Source organism: Zalophus californianus, chromosome 10, assembly GCF_009762305.2.
Source record: "Zalophus californianus isolate mZalCal1 chromosome 10, mZalCal1.pri.v2, whole genome shotgun sequence".
NCBI lineage: Eukaryota > Metazoa > Chordata > Mammalia > Carnivora > Otariidae > Zalophus > Zalophus californianus.
This window is the reverse complement of record NC_045604.1, coordinates 24160959-24183726: the sequence shown is the minus strand read 5'-3', so window position 1 is coordinate 24183726 and position 22768 is coordinate 24160959. Positions and strand designations below refer to the sequence as shown.

Genomic DNA, 22768 nt, shown 5'->3' with positions numbered 1-22768 from the left:
TGAGGGGTTTTAGACAGATAACCAGGTATTAGTGCATAAATGAAGTGAGTGGTAGAGAAATATGATGGCACTCATCAGTTAAGGTGTATTATTTTCTTCAGAAGGGGAGAGACATCAGCTTTCCATAAATTGATGTTTAAATTAATTTTGAAATTCCAATAAAAAAATCCCAAAGGAATTTTTTTCTTCTGTTTACTCTTGACTACCCCCCAGTATTCAAAAGCCTTAAACTATTTAGGTTTTGCTGTTACTACTGCCTCAAGGTATTTCCACAGCTTGAGTACTCACTATTGTCTTTTGAGTGAAAAATCAAAGGTCATGATTGCAGAGTAGCCTTCCCGAACACTGACCACCTGGTGAAAATTCATTCCTTCAACTGCTCCCAACCCCAGTGTTCTTTACCACATCATTTTCTTTTATTTTCTGCATGGTATTTACCATTATCTAAAATGACTTTTTTCATTTATTTGTCTACTTGGTTATTTTAAAGATAAACCTTTATGTGTAGAAGCATTATCTTATTCCCTGCATATCCCAAGTGCGTAGGATAGTGTTTTCCATGCAGTAGGTGATCAATAAATATTTGTTGAATAAATATAAAATATTAATGGTTCTAATATAAAAAGAGTGGTTACAAATCAGCAAGAGAATAAGAACAAAATGGGGGAAAAGGATATAATGAGAAATCCACTATACTGAAAAGGCCAAAATTTTATTTGTTAATTTTAAATAAATGTAAATTGAAACAAGGTATTTTTTTCCCTTTAAATTCCTAACTATTAAGGGCTTTCACAAATCTTATGTTTTGTGCAATAGAACTAGACTCAGCAAATACACTTTGCACAAATGCACAATTTTTTTAATCCATGTAGGCAAAAATGTCCACATGGGAAAGAAATAACCTGTAAGATTAAAGGGTAAACAATAATATATTTCCCAGTTATACTGGTTGTATTTCATTTTGATCATTAAATGTTGATTATCATCTAGGTGGGAAATGCTTTGATGGATTTTTATGTTTCCTTGTTGCAGGTACTGTGGCTATAGACTTGCAAGACACAAGCTGTAGATCAACAAGTGGCCCCACCCTGTCTCTTCCTACGGAGGGAAGCAAAGAAATCAGAAGACCTAGCATTGCTCCCGTTTTAGAGGTTGCAGATACATCATCAATTCAAACATGTGATCTTCTAAGTGATCAATCAGAAGATGAAACTACACCAGATGAAGAAATGTCCGCAAACTTAGAGTATGTTTAGATATTCTAGAACAGTTGTAAGATTTACTAGAATTTGTGCTACTATGGGGCGCTAATGTCCTTACCTTTTGTATATCCTAGAATCAATTCCACATACTTCTACCAGAACACCCTTCCTATTAGCCAGTATTTCCATTACCTACAAAGTATTTTAAGACCTCAAATTTCTGGCTTCAACATATATTTCCAGGATCAGTTTTCTCCAAATTTTATCCTTAAAGAAGAAAATATATAAATTGGTATTTAATGATATAGGATACATTTTCATGATTGCGTGTTTTTGTTAATTATATTGTACTTTCTACTTTTAATTTATTTCCTTCCATATCCATATTAAAGTTCGGTCATTATTCAATGACATGTAGTGCAGGTTTCCACCATTAAGCTTCCCTTCCTTATCTTAGCGTTCAGAGGTATTTTTCATATGGTATACATCAATAATATTTTGAATGAATGAATACATGAGGTACTAGTTCTCTTTACTATGCTTCCATAATACATAGTGCCAGTGTACATGCTATTAATCACATTTTAGTCTTCAGTAAGTTTTGTTTACTTGTCTTAGTCACATATTATATTGCTATTTTTTGAGGAAAGCACAGTGGTCAGCAGTCTTGATAATAGAGTCTGAAAGAGTTTATTTCCCATGTAAGTTCCACCCTATACTGGTTATGTGCAAGTGACTGATTAAACAGTCTGAACCACAGTGTCTATATCTGTAAAGGGGGTATAATTACTGCCTCATAATGTTCAGATGTAGATTAATTGAGAATGGAGAAGTGCTTAGGACACTGCTTTGTGCTGAGTAAGCATTCAATGAGTAATAATTACTAGGAGGTGTAGTAATACTAGTAGTAGTAATGGCAGTGGTAACACCATTTAAACACTAGTCCCAATATCTTTCATATAATAGATGTTCAGTTAATGTTGATGTTAACGTTGAATTGAACTAAAATGAACTGAAATATAATTGAAACTAAAAAAAAAATCCTTCTTTTAATCCTTCACACTTTAAAAAAAGTTTTATTACAAGGAAGTTTGATGTTCCTGCAGAACACAATCCACTCTCCAAGAAATCAAGAGTACTCAAATTTGTTTGTGAAATATTTGATGGGAACAAGGAGAGGTTTGACTGCCAGTGTATTTCTAGAAATGATGTTGTGTGGTGTGATTGAAATTCTTTCTTTACATATCCTTCTGAAAAGATTGAGAGGTGGATTTTTTCTTTTAAGCAAACTGAAAAAGATATTGAAATAATAGTGGAGATTATCAACTTCTAAATTTGCAAAATGTGTACCATCTTATCCTCCTAGCTAATAATGTCTGAAAAACAGTTTAAACTAGGTTTGGGAAATTTCTTGGCTTTGAAGGTAATTTTTACTGAGAAAACAGTTTTCATATTAGATAGAGGAATTTTGCCTCTACCAAATTTTATTTCTTAATTTTCATTTATGCTGCTACTTTTTGGTAGTCTTATTTTGAAAATTAATACAGTTGTGATGTGCATGCAGGTGGCTACTTTCATAGAGTCAGCAAATAATTATCTTTGATAATATTTTAAGCATGTTTCCATCAATATTCTGTTTTTGGTGGGTGTTTGAATAATTAACTGAACTGTTTACTCCTTTGTGGTCGTTCATTCATAACTAATGAATATTAATGGAGTAAATCATAATAAGTCATTTTGCTTTAAATGTGTTTTATAAAAATTAATATTGCAGTTTAAAAACATCTTTCTAAATCTTTTAAATCAAGGAATGGCAAACTTTTCCTAAAAGGAACCAGCTAATAAATATTTGAGACTTTACGGACCATATAATCTTTGCTGCACCAATCCAACTATTTTTGAAGCACCTGTAGACAATACATAAAACGAATGAGCATGGCTGTGTTCTAAAAAAACTTCACTTATGGATATTTAAATTTTAATTTCATGTAATTTTTATGTGACATGAAATATTCTTCTTTTTTTTCCCAATTAAAAATGTTTTTCCAAACATTTAAAATAAAAAAAACAAAAAAAAGTTTTAATTCACAAAACCAGCCAATAGGCTAGATTTGGTCCATGGGTCCATGGGTTCTTTTTTTTTTTTAAAGATTTTATTTATTTATTTATTTATTTATTTATTTATTTATTTAACAGAGAGAGAGAGAGAGAGAGAGAGAGAGAGAGCATAAGTAGGCAGAGCGGCAGACAGAGGGAGAGGGAGAAGCAGGCTCTCCACTGAGCAGGGAGCCCGATGCGGGGCTCGATCCCAGGACCCTGGGATCATGACCTGAGCCGAAGGCAGCTGCTTAACCAACTGAGCCACCCAGGCGCCCCTCTTAACTATTTCTTTATCAAAATGTAATTGCAACATAAAGAGTTGCACCTAATTTTATAAAAATAGAGACACATGGCTATAACTTAATTGTCCAACTATGTGTGCTTTATTCAAGGTAACTCAAATATTTCATATTGTTTTACAGATATGCTAAAGGCTACCCACCTTACTCTCCATATATAGGAAGTTCACCCACTTTTTGTCATCTCCTTCATGAAAAAGTGCCATTTTGCTGCTTAAGACTAGACAAGGTAAGCAATTGTTGTTTTCTCCAAAACCGAAATTATAGCATTTTGTAATTACATATATTTAAATAATTCTGTATAGGCTTTTGACTAAAATATGTTTAAAGACCATTATCTTTTCAAATGTAAATACAATACATAAAATGGTGAATTGTACTTTCTTAACTGTACTAAAGATTACCCAAATGCTTTACCCTTCTACTAAAGTGCCCGATTAGTCAGTCAGTCATGTTTTTAAAGAGGAAATCAAAGGTGCCAGAACCTCAAACCTATGAACTCTCAACATCGAGAGTCTCTCGAAATCACTTTGGCCAATTTTGCACTATTTATTTTGCAAGGCATTGTTGCCTCAAAACTTAATGTGGAATTGCTCAGCATGGTGAAATGAGCTTGTCTATGTGTTAGCCACAAAGATTCATTATTGACTAGACTGAAAGCTAGTATCAGTGTTGTGGTTATTATCTCCTTTCCTAAAGATTTTATTGCAGCTCTTGATTCTTGCTCAGATGTTCTAAAGGAGCCATTCAAAACAGAAAGATTACAAGAATGTAAACATTTTTAAATCTCTTTCCCAAGATGGCCACTGGGCATTATCTGTATAAGAGCTTGTTCTCTTGATGAATAAGAAAGCAGATAAAAAGAAGATTCTCAAATCCTCCACCTCCCAGAAATTAAAATGTGCTGCTAATTCTAACCAGGAATTTATTCTTTTACTCTAAATTTTGGAGTTTAACAAGAGTTAAAATCCCAGCTCTCTGCTTATAGGCTTTGCAATTTGGGTAAATAACTTCGCCATTACATTTCAGTTTCCATATCTGTAAAATGGTTGTAATTTTAATATGAGCCTCATCAGGTTCTCGTGAGAATTCTGTGAATTAGCGCAAGCAAAATGCTTAACACAGTGCCAGGAAGTTAATAAATGAGTAGGCACCTAATGCGTTTTGTTAGTATTCTTGCTACTATTACTTTTTTATAAAAATAAACATCATGAAGCCTGGCTGTTACTGTCACTCTTGAGGAAGAATAGCGGAACATTAGAAAATCTTTGCCATTGCTCCCAAAGATTCCTCTGTGTCCATTAAGCTGGACAGCCCCATCTTTCAATGCCTTTTTTTTTTTGGCCCTTGTTTTAATTTACTGTCTGCAGTATTTGTTACTGCTGACTAGCTGTGTATTTTTGGTAACATTAATAAATCTTAAGCTTCAGGATTCCTTCACCTGGATTGGCCTCTTCTAAGAACCTGTGATTTATTTTTTTAAAATTTATAATATTTGTGTTATTTTCCATAAAGAGGATTCCCCAAGGCCCCACAAAACCTGGATTCACTTCTGGTAACATTTTTTTTTTTCTTATCAGAGAGAGAGAGAGCAAGAGCAGAGGGAGGGGCAGAGGGAGAAGCAGGCTGCCCATTGAGCAAGGAGCCGGATATGGGACTCAATCCCAGGACCCTGAGATCATGACCTGAGCCAAAGGCAGCTACTTAACAGACTGAACCACCCAGGTGTCCCTGCATTTTACTTTTTAACACATAGTTCAAGAAAAAAAAAAAAACATACTGGGAGATCAAAGAGTGGACATGATTTATCTCCAAGCAGGGAACCTGATACAATTGAAAAGCTAAACTTTCAGAGATAAGGATTGGCGAAGAAACAATAGAGGGTCTTTTAAAGCCAAAGACTCTGAACTGTCTCTCTCTCTCTCTCTCTCTTTTTTTTTTAACCATACTAAGAAGGCGAAGTTTCAGAATGCTGTTGACTGGCTGATGACATCTGGTATTATCCTTTATTTATTTAGCATTGGTGGCTGGAGGTAGTGGTCTGTTATGTAAATGAACGCTTACCTGGCAATCAAGAGATGGGATTAAACAGTCAATCCTACTGCATCTGTGAAGTGTGTGAGTTGGGATTACTTGCCCAGTTCATTCTACAGCAGTATCAACAAACTGGTTCCTGATCAAGGTTTATCAACACTAAATTCCCTGTTTTCTCCTTGTTTTATTTTGTTTTTTTCTTCTTCTAATTAAGCTACTTCTGAATCTTCTAAATTAATTCTTTTTCCTCATTTTATCTCATAAATATTGAAGTTCTTAATAATCTCAACATCACTTGTCACTCTTCTGCTTCCATGACCTCTTTGTGAGTAACCTTTTTCATTCCCTCATGTGGTTGTGGATCCTACTTACATTAGTAAATCTCCAGTCATACTTCCAATGAAGACTTACTCTTTCCTTTTTAAAAAATCATTTCCCCTTTCCTTCATTCTTTTTTTTTTTAAATGTCTTAAGCGTTCTGGATTCATTTTCCTACTGATTACAACTTTTGAAATTCTCTTACTAAAGTCCTATTAGTGTTAAATTCTGTCAATTTCAGTTTTTCCTAGAAATGTCCTTATTCTTGGAAGACAGATTTGTTGGGTGTCCCGTTCCAGGATGAGTTTTCTTTTTCTTTTAACCCATTAGAATTTTGTTTACTGCTTTATGGGTTCCATGTTGCTATTGAATTGTTGGCCATCATTCTAGTTTGTATTCTCTGTGGGTGGTCTCTCTTTTCTGTCTGGATCTTTTAAAGATCTGATTGATTGTCTGGTTGTTTTGCATTTTTATTACCATGCATATGAATCTGGATTTTTATTTATTTCCTTGAATTAGGATTCACTGGAGTTCCAGAACCTGAGGACTTGAGTATTTCATTAATTCTAGAAAATCCTTAGTTAATATTTACTTGAATAGGGCTTCTTTCTGATACTTTCATCTCGTTTTCAGGTATTCTGTTTAAATGTATGTTAGACATTGTCATACTACCTTCCAAGTATCTTAATTTTACCATACTACTTTATATCTCTTTTCTTCTCACATTCTGAGTAATTACATCAACTCTGTCTTGCAGTTGACCCCTTCACATGCATCAAATGTGCAATCTAACCCATTGTTTGAGTTTTTATTTTTAATTGTTATACTTTTTAGTTCTAGAATATGTATTTCTTTTAACATCTACCTGAATATTTTAAGTAGCCTCTTGTTCTTTGTTCATACTTTAAATGTTATTTCTTTAAACATAGTAAACACGTTCATTTTTTCTGTTCTGAATCTAATAGCAACAAAATCTGTAGTCTTTGTGAGTCTAATTCTATTGTTTATTGTTTCTGCTGACTCATGGTGCCTTGTTCCCAACAGCATTTTGTAATTTTTTTTATTAAAGATAAAAAGTAGAGAATATTCCAGAATAGGTGATGAATCCACAAAGAATCAACTAATCTCAACCCAAATAAAAAGAAACCCACAGAGAGGCCTAGAAAGATAAAAGAGCAGAACACTAAAACAGTTCTCCATGCAGATAATTTAGTTTAAAAGAATTTGGTTTAATAACGTTAAGTCCAGTAAGTACTAGCTCTCTAGAAAATAGCAAAATACCCTCAAGATAACAATGAGTTTTGATAATGTATTGTTACTGTTTTGTTGTTATTATTAGTATTGGTATTTTATTTTTGTGTATTTCTATTATTATCTTGCCAGCTCAGGTATACATTTAGACAACTAGTGTTTTCTTTTTTTGTTTTTTAACAACAAAGAAATCTTTCTTGGTATCCATCCCTTTAGATGTTCAGTACTTGGAATGTTCCAAGGTCATTTAATTATAATATTATTATATTTCTGGAAATGAAAGTCAGAGGTAGATTTTTTCCAGCTTTCTTGAGGTATGATTGACAAATAAAAATTGTATATATTTAAAATATATAACATGATTTTTTTGATATACATATACATTATGGTAATTTTTTAAATATAGATACCCAGATGTCATCTAGCAATATGTTTTAGTTTACAGCAGAACATGTGCACACACATATTTCTGACTTTTTCTTCCCCCATATTAAGCTACACACTTAAAATTCATTTGTCTTGTCCATGCACACCTTCACTTCCTGAAGCAGGCTGGAGAACTGGGCATAGAAAAATGTAACTATTTTCAAATTTGTTATAAAATAAAGGATTTACTAGGTTAGATTAATTTTACTTTTCCATATATCCTAAATTTTTTCAGCAAATTTTAGTGGAGTATAAAAATGGCATTTCTTTGTATAATTTTTCTTCTCTAGAGTTGCCAGCATAACTACTATGAGGACGCAAAAGCCTATGGATTCAAAAATAAGCTAATTATAGTTGCAGCTGAAACAGCTGGAAATGGATTGTATAATTTTATTGTTCCTCTCAGGGCATATTATAGACCAAAGAAAGAACTTAATCCCATAGTACTGCTATTGGACAACCCGTAAGTATATTTTAAAATACCCAAACAAGACAAAGAGTTTTTAATATTATATCAAAAATTATTTATTCTAATTTGCTTAGAATATTTTAAATCAGATACATTATGGCACATGATTCATTGGGAGATATATTTTGTGCTATGGTACAAAACAATCATTGAATATGGTTGTTTCACAAATACTCCTTAAAACATCACTGGAACACTCTGAGCTTTTCATTTAAAACTATTTTGCAAGTGGTCATCACTCAGTACCAATGGGAAACATGCCATCGAAATAATTACAGTTATTTTCCTTAAATTAATCAACTAGCCTGGAAAATTTCTGCCAAAACTGGACAATTTTTTTGGTCTTTCTAAAGAACCATTAATTATCAACCAAGCATATTAATGATCCATTCTTAATTGGTACTATGACACATCATCATAACTTAATGTGATTCTTCCACTGTTAAAATATATATTTTATAATATAATATGAATAATTAATGCTTTACCATGATCACTTATTTTGAAAATGTTGGATTGATATACTCTTGTGAAATAAGACTACTTAAGCATTTAAAAATCCTTGTGCAAATATAAGTGTAGGTCATGAATGCAGTGGTCAAACCCATTGTATCCTAAAATTATGATATTTTTCTCTGTGACTCAAATTGGTAGCAGATGGTCCTTAGATCAATACCATATTTTAGGATCCTCCAACTCTCCTCTTAAATTCTAAAGTGATGCAAAATTTCAGGATAAACTAAATGAGGCCAAAATCTGTTGCCTTGTCTCTGCCTTTAAAATTTATCAAAAGAAGTTCTTGAAAACAAAAATATCTTTCCACTGTAACTTCATAACATCATTTATAGTGAATATACCAATATCAAGACACTCATTGATGCATCTTTTTTAGCATCATTATTACAATGATAATCAACTCTAAAAATTGTGAAGACTCTAGAGGTTTCAGTTGAAGCATTTTCAGATATGATGACTCAGTGACTTTCCTGATACCACTTCGGTGTCCAAGGAAAGGTCAGGTAAATTTAGGGCAGGTATGGGGAAGAGAAACTTGGACCCATCGTCAGAAGAAAGAAAAGCTTAATGAAACAAATCTTAGGAGGATGAAAGTTGGGTTGCCAGATGGCTATGGCAATGGAGTGGTTGTGAAACACCTCCAAGGCCTTTGAATCTATCCCTAGTTCTAGAACCTTTCTGGCAGGAAGCTCTAAGGGACTGGCTAAACTGGCACACAAGAAATGCTCAATTGACCCTGTGAATTCTAATACCATCAGGTTTTGGCTCTTTTTGCTTATGGTGTGTCTGTTCCCTTAAGATAGAATTTAAGGCAGGGGTATTTACAAGTTGATTGTTGATTGACCTATAGCATCCCCATCTTGTATGTCTTGGATCAGAGTGGATCCTCTGAGCTCCCAGAATACAAAGAGGAAGATAGGAAGAGTCTTGAAAAAGTAGAGCTGTGCTTATAGCATCCCTAAGGTAAAGCAAAGGGTAAAGGCTGACCTTTCCCCTGTTTTACATTGTTTCAAGGTAAATTTCTTGTTCTAATGTGTGAATCTAGTTGGGTTCCTGGACCTAATTTCAACGTGTGTATGTGTTGGTGGGTGATTTCCAACATCCCCAACAAGCATCACTTGAGACACCAACTGGGAGTCCTACAATTCAAGTTGATTCTGACAATATTACTATCTAGGTTAAGGGTTCAGTCCTACAAGATTGCACCCTTCCCTTCAGAAGCCACTCACAAACTTTAGCTTATATCAACTCTGTTTCTGACTGACCGGCTATAGGTTAGAGGTTCCAGTGGCCCCTTTCTTGGGCTTCAGATGCTACTCACAAGTCCAGGTTGTTTAGCTATATTTCTGACTGACAGACTAGAAATCAGAGTTCCCTACTCAAGTACCATTAATTTGCTAGAACAGCTCACAGAACTGAGAGAAAAATTTTACTTACCAAATTTCTGGTTTATTTAAAAAGATGTAACCCAGGAGCAACCAGAAGGAGGAGACACAAAGGACAAGCTATGGGGAAAGGGCATGGAGTTTTCATGCCCTCTCTAAGGGCACCACTATTGCTAAATCTCCATGTGTTCCCCAACCCAGAAGCTCCCCAAATTCCTTCCTTTGGGTTTTTATGGAGGGGTCATTACATAGACATAATTAGTTAAATCATTGGCCATTGGTGGTTGAACTCAAACTCCAACCCCTCCCCCCCTTCAGAAATCAGGGGATGGGACTAAAAGTTCCAACCCTCTATTCATGGTTGGCTCCCCTGGCAACAAGTCCCCAAAAGGGGTGCTTTCCAAAAGTCACCTCATTAACATCAACCCAGTTGTGGTGGAAAGGAGCTTGTTATGAATAACAAGACACCCATTTCACTTTTATGGCTCTGAAGTGATATCAGGAACTGAGGACAAGAGAACAAATATTTTAATGAAAGATGCTCCCATTGTTTTTATCCTCGGGAAATTTCAAGCATTTTGGGAGCTATGACCCAAGAACCATGGATGATCTGAATGTCCAAATATAGGTTTCTTATAAATCACAATATTGCACCTCCCCAAAGAATCCATCTCTCCAAATTTTAGGGTGGTGTTCACTTCATGGACTAGAGATAATCTCTTCTCTATCTTAATATTTAGTTTTATTAAGTAATCCCATCTCAGCATCACTAATACCCCTTTGTCCACCTTATGATCCCATTGATCAGGTGGCAGGGGCTAGCATTCCTTAACATGTGCACCTTATGTAGATTTTTGAATGGCTGTAACTAAATCAGTCCCTTTAGGTTTGGTTTTCAATAAACAGGTTGCCAAAATGCCCAATTATTGATGGATTGGTTGATTGATTGATTTGTAATTTAGAATTTTCAAAGCAAGTAGTTGTTTTTATAGTCTTAATTCCTGAATCTGGCCAATCATAGAAAAACCCCAAAATTCTGTTTCTCTTAATTACTGGCAAATTGGTCAGTATTTCTGTGTAAATCTAAATATAGCTTTTATCAGAGAGTATTTTGTTGGAATAACACCATACAGGTCATTTAATAAAATTAATATTCTTTACTTCTACCCTCTGTTCATAATAGTAATAATTGTTGAACATTTACTATGTCAGTCATCATACTAGACATTTTACCTTTATTTTACATTTTATTCCCCTTAGAAATATATTCACATCATATAGCGATGATTTATCCTCAGAGAGATGTAGCAAGCAGCTTAAGATCTCAAAGTTTACAAGTTACAATGATAACATTTAAATAAACCAGCTTATGTCGCTTTGTTACAGTACTCTTATTTTATAGACAAGGAAAAACAGACCAAAGAAATTAAATGACTATAGTGATATATATAATTCATAGTGCATTGTTCTTTCAACTATATGATCTTGCTTAATTTACAGATTTTTGATATATGCAAAAAATACTCTGTCAATTCTTTTTAGTAACAATATATTTTAACTTTGGATTATTTTGCATTACAAATTTTCTTGCCTTTCTGATGACTTACATTCTGGACTCCAACTATTTCCAGGGTGTTGTTTGTTAGATGATTTTTGTAGGGTTTCACTTTTCTTCCAAAGGGTTAGGATGAAAGTACATGTTGTAAAGTTTATTAGCTTCCTGGTGACTTCCAGAAAGTGGTATCTACCATTTTTATTTGTTGTCTTCTGCTATTTTGGTCAAGAATGAGGAGACAAAAACTAAACACTAATAAATAATGTTCCAGGAAGTTTTATGCAATCATTTTTTTAAAGAATGAGATTCATCCTGCTGTGCCATGACTAGTATTTTGCAATGTATCCTACAGTGTTACAAAGAAATGTGTTGCTTTCTTCTTCAAATTTTTCCATGTTATAAGAATTTATACACTAAAGATTGTGCACACTTTTATAATGATTAGTAGGTTTTGATTTTGTTTTAAATTTACATGAGAATTGCTGGAAATAATATTCAATACATGACTAGGAAGTTTAGTTGAAAGACCAATTAATTTAATATAACAAATAAATAATAACAGATGTCATAAGTAGGAATTTAAAAATGCAAATTAAATTGATAATATTCACAAACATAATATGTCGAAGTAAGTGTTCATAATGTTTCCAAATAGAAAGCCTTCTAGATCTCATTGGGTAACTAAATGGAACCCAGTCACAATGGAAAACATTTTGCACTTGATACTGGCTCATGAGGGGTGGTCTCAGTTCTGATTGGATGGCCATCTGTTTAGTTTGGTCTGTTGTTGTGCCATACTGATTTTAAATATTTTGATTACCACCCTAACCTTAAAGGTCATCTAGTCATCTGATAATATCATTTCATATAAGTGATGGAAACAAAAGTCAAAAGCTTTGGAATATAGTACCCAAAGCTACACAAAGTTGAAGTCCAAGATCCAGGCCTATGTTCCTATTTTTTATATCTTATTTACACAATCCTTTTATTACATCAATCTTCTTTTCATATATAGTGTCAAGTAAACTTCAGCTTATTTCAAAAACAATGATAAATTGTCTGACATATTGGAGTCCTTTATTAAAGACATCCAAATTTTGAACTCATACAGATCTGAGATAAGGTCTAAGCTTATTTACCTTCTTGGTAAAAAGCCTTTTTTGCATGTTATCAAATTTCTCTAAGCTTCAGTTTTCTCATATGTAAAATGAGTAGAACATTTATCTTCATGAGTAATGTTGAGACTGTATAAGACAGTGTATATGAAGCACTAGTGCAATATCTCACTTAGAAAAGGCAGTCAGGAAATGTCAATTTCCCCCCTTCCTCCAATCAAGAAAGTGACATTGTCATTATTCAAACTGGTGAGTGGATTTGGGTGAAAACCCAGTTAACAAGAAAAGGAGATTTATTTTAAGCAGTTGAAATGAAACTCCTTATATATTTTTAAGAAATAAACTACTTAAGTATAGAATTATGAAATGCTAACAAAATAAACTGTCTCACTACATTCATTTCTTGAATTTAAAAATCAGCAATTAAATCCATTATAGTTATTGGTTAAGTGGGAAATAATGATCTTCAACTTTGCAAATCCATGCAAATCCACAAACCTTTTCACTTCCTAACACTAGCTAATTAATATTTGAATATATTGGCAATTTTATAATGAAAACTTTTGTAAGAATATGATGTTTTAGACTCATAAGCTGTCATCTTTCTTAACACAGTTACAGTTAGGATGGTGATTAATGATGTGCTCAATTTTTTCTATTTACTAACATAAATTTTTGTGCTTGTTGAATTTTTATTTCTTTTATTACTAGTTAGATTCAGCATGTTTAATTTTGGTCTATGCATATTTATTTTGTGCTAGATCTATTTTCCTGTTAGGTTTATCTTTTATTGGTTTGAAATTTTTTTTACATATTAAGCGAATAGGATCTGTAAATTTTGTATAAGTAGCCCATTTTTAAATGTTTGTTTCTTATATGTTAAAATCTTTGTGATGAGCTTTACAGTTAAATATGCAATTATTTTTTACTAGTTTTCCATAATGTAGTATCTAACATAGATAGGTCTTCTCTATTTAGCAATCGGATTAAAAAATTCATACATTTTATCCTATTGCATTAATGGTTTTATTTTTCTACATTCCATTCTTCAACTGTACTTTGGGGATGTAACATAAGAAAGGGACATTTCCTATTTTTATTGTTTTATGTTTTTGCTTGGTGGTTTTCAATGTAAAGGTTATGCTTGCCAATTAACTTTCAGTAATTAGAAAGATTAGTCTATTAAGAGCCTATGATATCATTTATGTTACTCATTAGTTACTAAGCAGTTTAATGACATGAGCACTATTGCCAATTTATTTAAATGAGCTAACATAATGCATGTAAATGTCAAATTGCTGTATTCTTGATAGTTCAAGTTTTGTTATAAACTATCTTTATCGATAGAAGTAGTAGATAAATCTATTTGCTATACAAGTTACATTTTGCAAAAAGTAGGGCACATTAGACTCCCTACATTAGATGTCCTTCATCAAGATTATGTATTTGCTGGGTTTCAAGGGTTTGATTTACCTTGTAACGGAGCCAAATCCACGTAAGGATGAACCATGCTATGCAATGAAAATCCTGAAGTAATTTCTGAGGATGTGGAATATTGCTTGCACATTGTAAATACACATTTGTGGCAGAATTGCATGTGGGTAAAATTCATGAGTTTCCTAAAACAAGGCAATAATATTGATGTCTTAGTAAATTTAGTGATTCATACTGGACAAAGCAACACAATACAAAGGCCATATTTTCAGCTTTAACTCTAACAGAAGGGTTGGCATAAAGTAAGGACTTAATTTTGTCCTCAGTGACTCCAGTACTATTTATTACACAGATTTTCAGTATCTTTATTAAGTTGAATTATTCAATAACATCATTTACTCTTGTTTTACTAAGCTTTAGAATACAGAAGATAGCATAAATAAATTGAAATGATCTGAATTTAAAAGAATGAGTCAGATTAAAAGTGTAGTTATTCCAGCCAGGGAATATATATCTGCAATTAATAATGAAGGATTATGGATCTATCTCTGCCACATCAGTTATTGAGCTACTCACTTTATCTGACTAAAACTATATGGGAGTAAAGCGAGATGAAATAAAATAACAACCAAAAAAAAAAAAAAAAAGACACAGGCAAAGTGATTATTCAGATCACCACAAAATCTCTACTGCCCCAGGCTTGTGGCACTTGGCATCCTCGTATGTGCTTCTGTAATCACGACGTAGGGCAAGAGAGACATAGAGGGTCTTGAATCAGCAGTGAGAATGACACTTCTATTTTTAAGAAGCAGAACAGTGCTCAGACAGAGAACTAGAAGACATTATAAAAACATCGCTACTGGGACTGCTACTATTTGTTGAAAAGAATATACATCATGAGCTTTAAAGATATTTATCTTCTGATTCACTAATATCACTTCTATGAATGTTTTGCAGTAAATGATTAAAAACTAATGCTAGAAAAATGTCATTCAAAGATGTTCATACCTGTATTATTTATAATAGCAAGATATTGGAAACAACTTGTGACTTCAGTAGCATAAAAGTGAAAATAACATACAAACTGAATAATTGAGGAATTTTAAAATGAATTGTGGTACATTTATAATATGTACTAATATGGGCTTTTAAAATGAGTACGAAGAAATTTAATGATGGGAGGAATTGGTCAACATTACAATAGTGGTATTCTTTGGAAGATCATCTTTTTTCATTTCACTGTATTGTACATTCTTTTTCTGTAGAGTGTAAAGGGCTAAGGGGATGATCAACAGGAAGAAAATAAGTCAGGGAAGAAAAGACTTCATCTAGCTGGGATATTATAGGTGCTACACTTCCCTTTTCCTAGAATTTCCCTCCCCTTCTCTTTTACTGGCAAACATCCAGATTAAACATAACCTCTGTGAAATGACCCCTAATTCTGCCTTCTGAGTGTTTATTTTTTCTGATTAAAACACATATTGTAATTGTGTGCTCTTATACCTGTGTTCCAAAAACTGTATTTCCTATAGTACAAGGTAACACGATATTCTCATATGCCTTAGTATACTGAATTGTCTATTAAATAAAAAGTTTTGGATACGTATATGCTGAGTGAATAAATGCATGAAAGAATTAATAACTTTATAAAATGAATATAATAGATTAAGTGATTTTTTTAAGGAAGCATCCAGGTTTATGATGCTTTCCTCAAATATGCATATAAGTAAAGATTTCAGTAAATATTTGCCCAACAATATATATGGAGTAAGTCAATTATTTGAAAAGTGAATTACTTTCATTTTAATTTTCTTTAATACATGTGTTGCATGGGTGCATATACCCTATTTATTGATTGATATACTGATATAATAAAGGTTGTATTTAATTGTGTATATTCCTTAGAGAAAGGTGCTTTTAATAAGCATGTTCTCTATGCTTTGGGCCATCTAGGAAAAAATCATTAATTTCTCATTTTATTCTGCATGAATAATTTTTAAACTCATTGATAAAACTTTTTAGTTATAATTAAGAATATCATTTCAGTATTTTTGTAGAATAATGCCATAATGTTTCTGATTTAGAAAGCAGAAATACGTTTTTATAATTCTGAGTGCATTGTGTATTCATAACTAGTACAAATGATATTTCCTAATTAATGTTAAGAAAAAAGGCACTTTGTCAATCTTGTCAAACGGTGTTTAGTTTTGGAAATGCAAACTAAGTCAACTTACTTCCTTTCCCTAGAAGCGCTGCCAGTGTTGTGACATTGTGTTTCATTTTGTAACCCATCTGCTACTTAGGCCAGATATGCATTTTCTGGATGCAATCTGTTGGTTTCCAATGGTTTACTACATGGTGGGCTCTATTGACAAGTAGGTGACAAAATCTTTGGCACACTAACTAGTGTGGTGTCCTGTGGTTTGTCATGTGCTGTGCCCCCGTGTTGCATGATGAGTGTAATTTGCCATTTCCGTATTACAAATATGGTGTATTTTGCATGCAGAGCTTATGTTCTCGTGTTATACATCCTGTATTCAAACTTCCTAAGCAGTAATCTGTTGTTGAATTAAAACAAATCTTGCTGCATGTCGATTTTATCACTTTTGTTTAGTTTCTAAAGCTATTTCAGTTTTGTGTTGTCTCTAGCAATAACGTTATTACTATGGGCCTAGGGTAGAAAAAATCTAAATGTTCAATGTTGTGATGCCTTGATATCATTGTGGAACTTCTGGAAATCTTCAAATAATTTAGAGATGCTCCTTTTAAGCCAGATTTATAAACTGGAGCATTTCCTTAAGAGCTTCCTTTATTCTGGTAACATATATCAGTCTATAATTTCTAAAAATTTGTTAATTAAAAAGTCAAATGTGTGCAATGTGTTAGTATTAAAATACAAATTATTTTATTAAGGATGAACATGATTTATAAGAAATATAAAACTAAAGATCATAAAACTAATATGCTTATAAAATGTACTAGATTTCCATTAAAAAAAGTCAGCCAGAGCCTTCAAAACAAAAAGCTAAAGTTCCTAATTAAGAAATTTCGTGCTTATGTTTTGTCCTGTAGATTGAAAAAACAAAGTTTTAGAACTTTGGAAGTGTTTATTGGCTGTGGATACATTAAAGAGCAAACTGACTAACATTTATTTAACCTCTACTCTACATTAATATAGTTTGCATTATCAGTTTTCTTAACCATCTGAGCCACCCAGGGGCCCCCCCTTTTTTTTTTAAAGATTTTATTTATTTATTCATGAGAGACAGAGGGAGAGAGACCATTATCAGTTTTCTTAATGCTAATCAACTAAGATGTAGTTAGATGTACTAAAATAACTATTTAAATTCACAAATGTGAAATCAACCTATATTCTTCACTAGTAATGTTACTTTGAAATGATAGTATTCTATTGAAATTCATTAGAAAAACAGAATATTTAAAAAATAAATAAACCTCCCATCTGTCTTTGCTGATGTAAACTATGAAATGAATTCTTTCTCTGTAAGAGTGTTTATGGTGAGGAAAAGAACCAAGAGTATCAAATTCCTATGATTAAAGGTGACACAGGATTGGCAACAAGTTGATCATTATTGAAGCTGGATGGGGTAATTAGAATATGGAGGTTCACTGTGTTCTTCTCTTTTGTTAGTGTTTGAAATTTTCATTAAAAAACCAAAAACACCTTTGAATGAATTAAAACACTCACAAACAGTCCCATATATTCATACATTCACATTATAGTTCTCCTTGAAAAAGACGGTTTGGGAAACAGTAAAAAGGAAGTTGTTGCCATTTAGATTATTTTTTCATGAATATTGTCTTTTTTCTTAGGCAGCCATCTGGTGGCCAAACTGTGTAAAGCAACCGTGCTGAATTAAAAAAATAGGCAGTGGCTTCGGAAATAGGATAGTGTAGAGAAATCATGACAGACGTGGCGTTATAAGAATTGGTAGCTAGATTAAAAAAAGGAAAAAAAGAATAAAATGTAGTATTAAATGGATATAAAAATAAATAATTTAAGGTTAAAACCTGAAGAACAAAATGTTTCTACATGGTTCTGAAATGCCATTCCAATTTTATTTATTTTTTATAAATTTAAACTCATATTTAATCATAATTACTAAAATCACTTGCCAAGGTTATATGTAAACTACAACAGCCAATATTTAGAGTATGGAATTAACTGATACATATAGATATAGCTATTAGCTATTTAGCACAGGTACACAGAGTGAAATTTTTTGTCAAGTTTCAACTTCATTGATTTATTGTTGATGAAATATTCATTTTTCCCATCATCACCTGTATCTATATATCCTTTAACAATCAAACTTACCTTCTATCACCTTATCTTTCCCTTTTCTTATATAGATAATTATAATGGAGAGATCATTTTTATTGAGGGGGAAGATCATAAGAGCTGAAATAGAAAGTGATTTAAAATTATAGTAAGGTGGATTGAAGGCATATGACTTGGGCATCATTTTTGTGGCCCATAAGGGAGCATATCACATTAATTTTCCACCTACTTCTTTTTTAAAAAAATGTATTTTGATATAAGAACAACTATAAATTTCCAAGTTAAAAGAAACATCCTAATAAAGTATTTCTAGGGATTAAACTTGATCATCATATTAATCGGAAATTATGGCCCTGGCCCCTCTCACCATAGGAAATTTATTTGGAATAACATTCTGTTTCCACAGTTTTAGACATAAAATCTCTGCCACAGAACATTATTTCTGAGTCAAGCAAAATATATATATATATTTTTCTGGACTACTCCTGGGGATCTTGGACTCAGAGCTTTGGTAATACTCTCTCACTTGATGTGGCTAGTTCAGCCAATCATATGCTTGGAAAAAGATCCTCAGGGAACTGACCTGCAATTTAAGAATCTAAAAGAACTACTGTTCTTTTTTTTTTTAAGATTTTATTTATTTATTTGAGAGAGAGAGAATGGGAGATAGAGAGCACAAGAGGGAAGAGGGTCAGAGGGAGAAGCAGACTCCCCGCCGAGCAGGGAGCCCGATGTGGGACTCGATCCCGGGACTCCAGAATGATGACCTGAGCCGAAGGCAGTCGCTTAACCAACTGAGCCACCCAGGCGCCCAAGAACTACTGTTCTTTAAGTTCTCCACTTCCTATTTTAAATCAGAACATGTGGACATCAATTAGCCCAATTCTCTGTCTTCATTCAACTCTACTTAGGACATTCTTATACTCCTTCAAGTTTAGTCTCCTTTATCTGATTCAGTTATATTTTTCTAGTTTTATGAAGCAGAGTCAGGGAGATAGTGGTTTCTTTGTTTCAGCTTTAATGGGAACATTTTTCTTTTAATTCAATGGGAGAACGATAGTGTTTATCAGTGATAAGGGAGAAGATATAATTCATAGGAACTTCTATCCTGGTTTAGCAGTTATTTCACGCAATCAAAGAAATGAGGTTATTAAATCACTGACTCAAAAGAACTTTAGGCTGACTGAATGGTAAGTTTGAATACAGCTGATATTTATATATTTTTCATGCTGTGGCTGTGTAGAACCAATCTTTAACACATAGCTTTACACAAAGAAATAATACACATTTAAAAATAAACCACAGTTTAATATTTCTTTGTTGGGCTAGACCATCTAAATTAAGTACTCATTTCTACTCTTACCAAAAGTATCATAGAGATTAAAAATATATATATAAATGTCATGTCTTTGAAATAGTGTGCTAACCATAAAAACACAGTTCTAACATGCTTTAACTCTATTTGATTGCAAAATGGGTGTTTTTCATGTTTTAGTTATAATTAATAAATATTAAATAAAAATTCTTAACGCATAATGCTTTGAAACGGTTGAGATCTAATGCTCGAAAATACACATTATTTCATATCAGTGGAGAATACTGTATTTTAATTCCCATCAACATCTATCTACCAGGGCAAACTGTGTGAAAGCCATCTCTAAGGGCAGCCTGTACAAGTGCAGTGGGTAAGCAAGAACTGATCCTAGTATGGTAATTTATTGAAAGTCCATTCTTCTCTGTTGATTTTTGTCAAAGCCTAGATGATTTACTCAGGTGTGGAGTGACTTTTGCTGCCAACATGGTGGTTGTGGACAAAGAGAGTACCATGAGTGCGGAGGAAGACTACATGGCAGACGCCAAAACGATTGTAAATGTGCAGACCCTTTTCAGGTAAATGTCTCAGTAACTCAGCCTTGTGGCTTACCTACTACTAAATATTGGTGAAATATTTGACTCTGACTCTGTATATAAGGAATGAACATGAGACACTTACACTGAAGCTACATTCATTCATTTGATCCTAAAACAAGTGCTTATTTAGCCTCCAATACTGGCACCGTATGGTTAATTTTTAACTCAGGGTCATTCTTTTAAAAATAAATAGAATAACAAATCTGTTTTCTGATATAGTTTAACAATAACAAATTCTAAATCCTGTGCAGTTGCAGTCAAGATTTATGAGAGACCATGCATGATCTAATTTTGGTTTTATGCCTGGCAGTGGCCAAAAGTATGCATTTACAATCTGGATTACTAAGAATGAAATATTGTAAGACTGTGAACAGGTAATTTACCCATGTTTGGAGTCAAGTCATGACCTTATCCTCACTATTTTCCTGTCTTTCATCAATTAAACTTACTGAGATAAGAATTTCCATTATGCTTATCTTTGGGTAAGAATGAAAACCAGAGAAAAGTCCATGCTATAAGCAAAGACAAACTTACCTATAAATGAAGACATCTCTGTCACTTGAAGTGGTTCTTTCTGAAATTATTTTAAAACGCAAATATCTGAAAGATCATTATTTTAGTTTTCTGAGTTTTGTGGAAGTCTAAAGGAAATATCTGAGCTACCAAATTATGGAAGTAAATAAAACAATCTGAACTCCTTCATCATCTCCCCTTGCTCCACCTTTGTACCATCATATTGTAGCAAAGCATATATTGAGGGTAATTATCAGTTTGTTGTTTGAGTTCAGAATTCAGAAGAGAAAGCTTAGATGTGAGTACCACTTAAGTTGATTATTTATCATATGATTTTAGGCAAATGACTTCCTTTCTCTAAACCTCAATGTCTTAATCACAAGGTTGTTTGGGATTTAAAAATATATAATGCTGTAGCACATGGCTGGTCATTTTCAGTTACTCAATGAATGTTAGTGACTAATTTTTAGCACTATCATGATCACTTTCATGTGACAGAATAGAAAAACCACAGACTTTGGAACAGGATAGCAACAAACTTCATCTGGCACCTCTACCCCTGAGGTTCCAGCAGACACTATGTGACTTTAAATATGTTTCTTAACCTCACAGAAATTCAGTTTCCCTCATCTATAAAATGCTTGTGGAAAATAATTAACCCTTCTTGTGGTGTTAATGTAAGGACCAGAAATTAAGTAGGTGAAGAATCTGTCACAGCATCTGGAAAATTTACTCTGAACTTGCATAAGAACCTCTTATTCCAGAAGAAGAAAAATGTGCCCTATAAAGTTACTGTAATGTGGCAATTCATTTAGAATATAGCTAACTAGTTATTGAGCTAAATGAAATAGTACATTTAAAGGTCACATAGCACATGTTTAAAATATGACAGACATGTAAGTAATTTTTTTTCTCTAGAGAATGAAAAATTATAAGTGGAAAATTAATTCAGAGGGATGAGATTTATAGCCAGTGAACAAAGTGAATTCATACTTTTTGGTTCCATGCATGACAAAAGCTAGTTATATTTTTAACAAGAGAGGATCCCGGGTCTGTTTGATTAAACATACCATTTTAATTTTCAACTTATCATGAGTTTATTTCTATTATGGTTTATTTTTTATTATGGTAAAGTTTAAATTGATTTGACTTGGCTTTTATTATATAGTCTATGAATGAGTTATTTTGATTTCAAGATAATAATAAATAAATAATAATAAATCCCCATCTTACTGAAAGGTGCAAAGGCTCTAATCTTTTAAAACTAACTGACCAGAGTAACTGAGAGCAGATACATGTGTGGTTATGCATTCATCATTTCACTAAGTACATAACAATATTTTTCAGGAAAAAAAAATTCTATGAAACTTTTTAATAGAATAGTCCTTAAGCTGCTGGTCAGTGCATGCTAAACTAGGCTAGTCTTACATAATAAAGTAAAAAAGTAAGACACTGATAGAACCCCATGATATACGAAATGTTCTTTATATAGACAAATGACCAAAATCATGCAGATTTGGTTGTTTCATTTTATAGGTGCAGTCAGTTACCACTTTTGAGGTCACATTCCCACATTCCTTGAATATTTTGGTTCCTGATTCCCTGTGACTCTTGACAACCCTGTATCTACCATCATTCTTGATTTCAATAATTCTATGTAGACAATTCTTTCAATATCTTACCTTATAGCCACCTGTTCTGGTCATAGCCTTTCCCTTGAAGTACCAATAATCCCCTCCATTGTCTCAATGTCATTCAGTTCTATGAGTACTACTGTTTATTTTCTACTTCATTTCTTCTAATACCCCTAATTCTTAACAGTCCTGTGTCTCCACTGGAACCTACTATCCACTGGTTCAAATACATTTTCACTATCCTTAGTCACCTGAGAGCTTTTCTTCCCCTCCTTACCAGATTAAGTTCCAAGATCAATCATT

General features: G+C 32.9%; 1 protein-coding gene across 3 annotated transcripts in view; it reads left to right on the top strand.

The window, feature by feature from the left end:
• Positions 1-22768, top strand: part of KCNT2 (potassium sodium-activated channel subfamily T member 2) — a 362885-nt gene that overhangs the window by 266446 nt on the left and 73671 nt on the right. For 2 of the 3 annotated variants that reach the window (XM_027613975.2, XM_027613974.2), the window contains exons 17-21: positions 1033-1246; positions 3725-3830; positions 7921-8093; positions 16408-16479; positions 20163-20297. In XM_027613975.2, the coding sequence (XP_027469776.1) occupies positions 1033-1246; positions 3725-3830; positions 7921-8093; positions 16408-16479; positions 20163-20297 (700 nt within the window). The remainder of the gene's footprint in view (positions 1-1032; positions 1247-3724; positions 3831-7920; positions 8094-16407; positions 16480-20162; positions 20298-22768) is intronic. The other variant, XM_027613976.2, reaches the window with a different exon arrangement.